This window comes from Dermacentor silvarum, chromosome 11 (genome assembly GCF_013339745.2).
Source record: "Dermacentor silvarum isolate Dsil-2018 chromosome 11, BIME_Dsil_1.4, whole genome shotgun sequence".
NCBI lineage: Eukaryota > Metazoa > Arthropoda > Arachnida > Ixodida > Ixodidae > Dermacentor > Dermacentor silvarum.
Genome location: NC_051164.1, coordinates 29,856,092 through 29,864,481, shown reverse-complemented (window position 1 = coordinate 29,864,481; position 8,390 = coordinate 29,856,092). Strand labels below are relative to the sequence as shown.

The following is an 8,390-nucleotide window of genomic DNA, read 5'->3' as shown; positions in this document are numbered from 1 at the left end:
TGCTGAAAACATTAGAGGTACGTTTGACTCGCCTACACCACCTGAGCCAGTTCACAAGGTGCTGCACCTGCCATTCGTTTCAGCGGTGCAGCAGTGGCACCCGCTGAACCACGCTATTTGTTGCAAAAGGTGCAGGGCTGGTTCACGATTTTGCTGCACCCACTGCACTGTCGGTCCCGACGTGGTGCAGGCGTACAGGTGCGAAGCAGCGGTGCAGCAGACGACGCAGCACATGGGTGCAAGCGCCGTTAAAACCCCACTTACACATGTCTGATGTGTCTACGCAAGTGTGGTGTGTACGCACACTCCAGAAGCTGGTCACACTTGCACTTCAGGACCTCTGAAACTTACACACTCCATGCACATTAGTCAGAAATAACGCCTGCACCACGTCTGCACCTTAGCATTTGTTTCAAGTGTGCGCCTGTGCCTGCACTGCAGAAATCGAGCTGAACAATTTCTGAATGTCTTGTGAACTGGTCCACAGTGGTGCAGGCGAATCGAACGAACCTTAGGTTGGTTAAGAGAACTACGAAGATCTGTTCAGTGACTGAGATTGAATGTTCTATATGTAACAGTTCCAAAAGAGGTACCAGGGCACAATTTATTTATTCAATTTCTTTTCATTATTTTACTACAAGGTGGGACGATACATTTCCAGTCATCAAATGTGCGACCCCCAATACACGGCCCTCTCTCATTACACAAATTTCCACATCGGTCAACCAGAACCTTAAATGAATGTGAAATATTCCTCAGAAAGAGTATCCCAATAATGAACTCCATGCTCATGCAATCTTTCAAAAACTTGGTTTTTAGGAGACAAAACAAAGGAGTAGGAGTTCGGGGAACAAATAAACGTGACAGTGAAAGCCAGCCTCGGCAGAGTATTTTTGGCGTAGCTGGCGACATTCCGAGGGCATTCGTGGCGACACTTGACTCGCCAACGGTCGCAAAACTACTCGCCAAAGTGAGGCTGCTCCAATGCGGCACTGTGTGGACCACGGCCGTTGAGGCAGCAGTCGCCGCTATTCCCCCAGGTCACGCACCCTACCCCCACGTTCCGATGACTTCGCTGGAAAAACTTGAAACGCACGATTCGCGCAGTACACTACAACGGAACTAACTGACAGGGCTCGTTCTGTACAAAAAAAAAAAAAAAAAAGCTTTAGCGCAAACAGCGGACAGGCGCCGCGACAAAGCAAGCCTGATAAACGCTTGAGGAAAGGTGCTTAGAAGAACCCAAGAAAGCAAGTGATGTTGTCGAGCGACGCAGGCAGTTTTACGTGCGTTTTCTTCAGCGGGTCCTCTCCTTGTTTGCGCTGCGACATCCTTAAGACACGAGCCAACCACCGTGCACCAAGATCCATCTGCTTGGTATAGTTCAGAGCAGCGAGATTGAATCGCTACTCCAGGCCGTCGTGCTTTTCGCGCACGGCCTCCTTGAAACGCTCCTCGAGCAAGGACAGCTCGCTGATGAGGTCGGTGATGGCGTTGGTGAAGGCCTCCTGCGGGGTGTTGTCCGGCGTGGTCTGTAGGCGCAGGATGAACTTGTGCTCGAGCGGATGGGGCACCTTGTAGCCGGCAAAGAGGACGCAGGGGTCCTTGAGCAGCTGCGCGCGGATCATGTTGCCCAGCGTGTGGTCTTCCTTGTTGACCGTGAAGATGGCCGCGTTCGGCACCTTCGTGTCCTTCTCGATGGTGACCTTTTTCTCACCGTCGAACAGCAGGAACGACTCGAATGCCGGCGGTGCGTTCATCGCGGTGCTCTGCGCGGATCACACGGACGTTCGAAGACGAATGGCGTCGGTGGTGTTGACGACTTCGGTAGCGTTTCCGAAAGGGGCAGCAGCAGTCGCTCCTACCACTAGATTGTAGGCGAGCGACAGGTAAGCGACCGTCAGAGTGCGATAGTTCAGTACAAAGAAATTTTTTTGTGCCAACGAACACGACGAGAACGGCCCCACAGCTACTTCGCCACGACAAAATGACGCAGACTCACAGTCACACTAAAGATTACCAGATGCCGCACCGCTACAATTTACCACCTTCCCCAAAGCAAAACCAAAAGTAGTTGTACCTAACTTTACAGCGTAAAAATATAACGAGAAAAGTAGCTTATATCTAATAGTAATTTATTATTTATTTAAAATAATAAATTTTATACAGCAAACTGATATGTACTAAAAATAAAAAATATTCTACGTTTGGCGAGATTTTGAAAAAGAAACAGCCACAATGAAACAACGTCTCGTGGATTCTCGATTAAGTGTGACTTGCCGAGAATTCTACTTATTTCTCTTTTGGTTCTTTCCCGTGTAGAGCGCCGGTTAGGTACGTATGTCTCCGTAATACTCAAGTGTTTAAATCCCCTTAAATCTGCCTTTCACTTCGAAATATAGCCACAGGCTATAGGAGAGTGTGTACATTAGTTGTCGGTTGTGGTTACGGTGGCAATATTTCGCCGATTTGAGATCGCAAGACATGCCGATAATCTCGGATGTTACGAGCCTTAGCGACCATGTCGATCGGGTTGGCATTCGCTAGCAAGAATGCTGAAAAGTCTACGCTTTGTCATGAAAGAAGGATAGTTTTCGGAAAGTTGTTTAGTAGGCCGTGAAGTATCTTAAATATTGGCATTTGGCGGACGTCGGTGCCAACACCTGTAACGCATTAAGCAAAACCTTCGTATAGTGTTGCATCCCCGGTTATGTCGCGACCATGTGTTTCTATATCTGGGCTGGCTGATTCAGTTGCCCGCTAGCAGGCTGATCGGTGTTCAGTTGAATGTCGTAGTTCTCGCAAGAATAAACGGTTGTGCGACATGTTGCGTAGTACATCGTGGGTGTGCATTCGATGACAGGAGCTGTAATTTTCTTGTCAAAACGAGGTGTGGATCAATCATCGCGGCTGGATTAAACCGACTGCAACCAATATTAAACCAAGGCGTGCGTAGCCGTAATGTTTTTTTTTTTTTTCGAATTGGCAATATGGGGGAGCCCCATCATGAAATTATGGCCAGATGAAGACATGCGCCGAAGTGTCAAGAATGCCTTTATTTATTGTTGATGCATAGGCAAGGTATTTACACTATAAGTAAAATGCAATAGCACTATGATGACTAATTAACGCGCTAATTACAAGGCATAGCAAAGTCAACATTACTGATTACGAATACAAGGAAGCCTCTTTTGAGACAGTGGTACATATGGCTCTCTCACCTAATTTAGTTCAGTTAGCCTCCATTATGCATCATTTACCCTTCGTAGGTAGATAATGTGATTGAACTTAACTGTGTGCGCGTGACCATTGCAGTGGGCAAATAAATGCGAGTTGTCGTAAGGAAAGCATATGCTCCCTTTTGCCAAAAGTCGTTCCATGCAAGTTTTGCTGTTTTCTAGCCTTCCGGTGTCACAGAAAACTGACAAGCCTTGCCAAGAGCAAGTTGATGCGTTAGTTGGACGTATCGAGAAGCAGTCGTGCTTGTGCACACAAAATAAACTTGCTGAGCAATGTTCATAAGGAAGGCCTACTTGCCAGTAGAAGATTTCTCTATTCTGTCCCTTGATCATCCACTGCTGATTTTGGCGAAGATAGATGGGGCACCACTGATGGTGCGTGAGAAGGAAAAGAATTTGAATCGGAATGTTGCGCTATCCTGATCCTAGTTGCAGAGTCTTGCACATTCTTCCATATCCAATTGATGGAGTGAAACCGCCTAGACACCACGACCGTGGCCTAGTGGTAGAGCGCCTGCCTCGGCTGGAGATGGGTTCGATTCCCACAACTGCCGGGCACCCACTGGTTCAAATGGGTACAAGCGTGCCCCGGCCTGGCGTTCGGCTTCCTTCAGGGGTGATACGCTTGGGAAAGGAGCCTGCGCCCTGAATTCTCGTTGAAACCCTTGTGAGCACAAAATACAAGCGATGTTTGGGCCGCTCCCATGGCGGCCATTTCGCATGTGGCGCCCCAAACACCTATTGAGGTGGGGACGCCTTCGGGTTGAGGACAAACACCTCTTCCCAAGCGTTGAGATCCCATAATGGCCGAGCACCAGGCCGGGAGCGCGCTTGTACCTATTTTACCGGTAGGTACCCGGCGGCAGCACTTGCCTCCCACAGCCGCGGCGGATGCTCTTCAACAAGGCTGTCTGTGGTTTGACAAGAGGCGCCCAGAGACAAGTCCTGAAATCTCTATTGGGCCCTCTTTCGAGATGTGAACCCCTACGAGAGCCATGCATTGGGCCAGGGGGCATCTCTACCCATTAGTTCCCGGAGGCGCTGGGATTTGAGAGCTCGGTACCTCCCGCATACGAGGCGGATGCTCTACCGCTAGGCCACCACTGCGGTACTAATGTTGCACTCAAAGCGATGAGCACTGTGCAAGCCTAAGAGACGCTGTGATATGAAGAGGGATGCCTGCACTACTAGAAATGAATTTGCTCAACGCGAGTTGATAGGTTGCTTAGGTTTTACATATAAAAGCAGCGTGTGAAGCACAATACAAAATTGTAAATAAACGCAATTCAGCATACGTAGCCTCTGTTCTTCTGCAGTGTCTTTCATGCATTCCTGCTTGAATAGCCCCACTGGAAAGCTTTGTGATGTCTCGCTGTGCTTCTTGCAGGCGGGCCCAACAAGCAGTCATGGGGGCGTACAAGTATATGCAAGAGCTGTGGCGCAAGAAGCAGTCGGATGTGATGCGGTTCCTGCTGCGACTGCGCTGCTGGCACTACCGTCAGCTCAACACGTGCCACCGTGCACCCCGCCCCACCAGGCCCGACAAGGCGCGCCGACTTGGCTATCGTGCCAAGCAGGGTAAGGCCAGTGTCCACCTTGTTCTGTAGGCGGCACTCACACAAGCGAGTGACGGAGGCGGCGCGATCGAGCAACTTATATTTACACCAACTAGGGCGACCTGCTTATTTCCGCACCAAACTGCCTCGCGATTGGTGCTATTCACGGAATTCATGTCTGCCCACGTAAAATGACATCCTCACGGAATTCATGTCTGCCCACGTAAAATGACATCCTGCTCCTGTGGCGATGACTTTTAGCTGATGCTCAGTTTCATACGTAGTAGCAGTGCTGCCGAGGCTAGAGCAACTTTTTGCACTACCTGCAGTCTTTGTCAAGAAAAACTGCATGTTGCATGTGCAGCAATAAGAGGGAATGCCAAGGGCGTGCTGCAGATGGGATATGCCTGCCCGTCAATAGTGGCACAGTACAAGCTCGAGCAAATGGATGACGCCCACGCACACATTCGGAAAGCATTTATAACGCTTGCAACTTACACTTCGAGTAGACCAGCTAACTTTAGTTTACATCGCTGAGGGTTCCCTCTAAGGGAATGCGCTAGGTAAAAAGGGGCTTCCGACTTATCAGTGGAGGTATGGATGGCTGCGCTTTCTGTAACAGCAGAAATGTGGTATATTAACCAGATGTGGGATGACGGGAGTGCCGGTGGGACTTTCTGCACTGATCGTTAGCTGGTGCCCAAAGATACTTAGCAATGTTGGAGGGACCTCACAGCTGGTAACACTTGCGATTCCCGTGCGCCACCCACGAAAGGAAGGCTTCTCCGTCTCCACATGCGACTGTCATGGGACACAACGATTCTGCAATTATCAACTCCAAGCATTCTAGTACTAATATAATAAGTTAGCTGGTAAAAGACATTACAGATAAAACAGACTCGCGAAATGTGCCGAGACACATTTCTTCAAGCTTCCGCAGCAATCCCAGTTTTAAGTGTGGAGCGATGTACGGTTCTTATGGTATCGTCTGAGCCAAGTGCTTCTGTTGGTGGCATGTGAGTGGAAGGTGTGCCTTGTGTTTGGGCTGGTTGAACGGGCTGCTGTCGGAGAAATAACTGCAGTTCATGCTTGCCATTGCTACATTTTGCCACTTGTGCTCGCTGACAAATGGTGGGGGTTACCGTTGGCGCAGGTTACGTGATCTACCGCATCCGGGTGCGCCGTGGTGGCCGCAAGAAGCAGGTGCCCAAGGGCTGCACCTACGGCAAGCCCAAGAACCACGGTGTGAACAGCCTGAAGCCCGTGCGCAACCATCAATCCATCGCTGAGGTGGGTGCCATGTGTGTTGTAGCGCCTTGTCGAGGTTTACTGCATGTTACTGATTGCACTTCTGTATGTGGTTGATTGCAATGAGTGTGCCATCTGTCTTGTTAAGTGCAGTAAGGGGGGGGGGGGGTTTACTTGATATATTGCAGATTTCTTTTTTTAAACTCATTGTCTGATACTTCCTTAGCTCATGGTGTCACTTATCACTGCAGACAGAGAGGGTGGAGCTGTTGCCATATGAAGCACCTCCGCAATTCTGAGTTGACAAATGTATAAATTTCACGGGACCGGAAAAAAGAATGCTCGAATTAACCGAATGTCGAATTATCGAGGGTATCCAGAAAACAATAAGCAAATGTTTACTACGTCAGCATGCTTTTATTTAGTAAATGAATTAGCAAATCCTGTTATTATTTTGCACAAAAGCGGTACGGAAGCTGCAATTATCGTCATCTTTTGGCTCATTGGCTCTCGCAGTGGCGAATGAGGCCTCGCAACTTCCTTCACAGCTCGGCCGTGACGCATGCCTTTATTTGCGACATGCTCTGCAAGACCACTCGCGCATCCCGATTATTTTTTCGCCAGTGTGCTGATGGTCAACAGATTGTTCGTCCATCATGATGTAGCCGGTGCTACTCATCCTTGACAGCTTTGCACCAAATCAAAACGAAACGACTGTTTGTCGCAACCGCTGCGGAGGAAACGACGGCCGCTATCAACGCGATTATGAACGGCAACTTAGCAGTGCTGAAGGCACGCGCCGAGTCAAGACGAACTACTGCTTGCCACGACTGCGGATGCAATCGACGCAAAGTGGGCGACTATGCAATTGCGAAACCACGTGGCCAACGCGGTGTTGTGCGCGATGGTAAACGCAATAATAAAGGCTTTTTTAAAGGCAGAAATAGGCATGAAGTGTTACAGCATTGCTGTCATTCATGTACGATTTCCGCTGATGACTATGGTGATGCGGGACTCTGCCGCTTCGTTTCAGTTGGACCCTAGTGCCATTTTTTCTCATTTGCGGCGCCGCCTCGCTCGCTGAGCTCCTAACGTTGTACGAATTAATGAGTTTGATCGCATTGAATAATGCATACGCCTGTCGGGACCAGAGGACGAGTTCGTTTTTTTTTTTTTTTTTCAAGTAAACAATGTTTTACTGTAACGCTCTTACTGTTTGAATTTGTGACTGTATTAGTGAGCGGAGTGCGAAATGTGGTGTTGCAATGCTGTTCGAGTAATTGAGCATGTTGACGACTACTACACAAACAGCAATGTTGCACGCATTGCACTATACGCTGAAGAAATGAAACAATTGGCTGTCAACATTACTGCTAATTATTTCCAATCGGCACAGAAAGCTTTGCTTACATAGATTCTCACAGTGCGTGGGATCCACATGTTTCTTACGTTCTCTCTGTCGCTTCTGAATCCATTCGAAAAATTGTTGTAGAACACACTCTGAGCAGCGCGTTAAAGTTTCTAGCATAGGGTGTGGTCAGTGTTAGTCTTTTTGCTTCCTTCTGTGTATTGGCTTATCCTGTCAGTTCAACTTGTGTGGTGCCCAGCTTGCACGTGTATACTCATGAATCATGTCCTTTTTGCCGGTCATTGCAGGAGCGAGTGGGTCGTCGGTGCAAGGCCATGCGGGTGCTGAATTCCTACTGGGTGGCTCAGGACTCTACGTACAAGTACTACGAGGTGATCCTGGTCGACCCGTTCCACAAGGCAATCCGGCGCGACCCCAAGGCCAACTGGATCTGCCAGGCCGTGCACAAGCACCGCGAGCTGCGTGGCCTCACCTCGGCCGGCCGCAAGTCGCGTGGCTTGGGCAAGGGTCACCGTTACACCAAGACCGTGGGTGGCTCACGGCGTGCCTGCTGGAAGCGCCGAAACACGCTGCAGCTGCGCCGCAAACGTTCGAGCCATTAAACATTTGTTTGGCCCCCTTTGTGTGTGTTGGGTCTTTCTTTAGTGTCAAGAAGCTAGCTCCTATCTCTATACTGCCAACTCCATGCTGTACAGAGAACGTTGTGGGTCTCGTCATGCAACCAGAAGGGCTCCATTGTCTGCCTCCACTCTCTCTTTGTGTAACACCAAATCAATGAAAGAATCGGCGGTGTGTACGATGTGTGAGCCCTGCTTTCTCTGGGACATAGCCACCTTGAGAGCCCTAGCCTTGTGACACTCTGCAGAGTTGAGACTGAACATAATTCAAGAATCGGGACAGGTGCCACGGTCTTATGGAACGAATCGGTTCGTTTAAGTCGGTAAGTTGGCTTGCGCTTGTGCCTGAATTAATGGTGCA

At 49.3% G+C, this 8,390-nt stretch overlaps 2 protein-coding genes across 2 annotated transcripts; one reads left to right on the top strand and one right to left on the bottom strand.

The window, feature by feature from the left end:
• Positions 1–805: 805 nt before the first annotated feature.
• On the bottom strand, positions 806–1,993 carry LOC119432374 (DNA-directed RNA polymerase II subunit RPB11-a). The gene has a single exon (XM_037699541.2). The coding sequence runs from the start codon at positions 1,758–1,760 to the stop codon at positions 1,407–1,409; it is 354 nt and encodes a 117-aa protein (XP_037555469.1). The 5' UTR covers positions 1,761–1,993; the 3' UTR covers positions 806–1,406.
• A 226-nt stretch (positions 1,994–2,219) lies between these two features.
• On the top strand, positions 2,220–8,033 carry LOC119433860 (60S ribosomal protein L15). The gene is made up of 4 exons (XM_037701135.2): positions 2,220–2,334; positions 4,627–4,817; positions 5,949–6,085; positions 7,700–8,033. The coding sequence occupies exons 2-4, from the start codon at positions 4,646–4,648 to the stop codon at positions 8,012–8,014; spliced, it is 624 nt and encodes a 207-aa protein (XP_037557063.1). The 5' UTR covers positions 2,220–2,334; positions 4,627–4,645; the 3' UTR covers positions 8,015–8,033.
• Positions 8,034–8,390: the final 357 nt, after the last annotated feature.

Excerpts from the sequence above, each read along its gene's own strand:
- LOC119433860 (XM_037701135.2), top strand. The coding sequence starts at position 4,646 with ATGGGGGCGTACAAGTATATGCAAGAGCTGTGGCGCAAGAAGCAGTCG. Across the intron at positions 4,818-5,948 it reads TGGCTATCGTGCCAAGCAGG|GTTACGTGATCTACCGCATC; the intron begins GTAAGGCCAGTG and ends CCGTTGGCGCAG. Across the intron at positions 6,086-7,699 it reads ACCATCAATCCATCGCTGAG|GAGCGAGTGGGTCGTCGGTG; the intron begins GTGGGTGCCATG and ends CGGTCATTGCAG.
- LOC119432374 (XM_037699541.2), bottom strand. The coding sequence starts at position 1,760 with ATGAACGCACCGCCGGCATTCGAGTCGTTCCTGCTGTTCGACGGTGAG.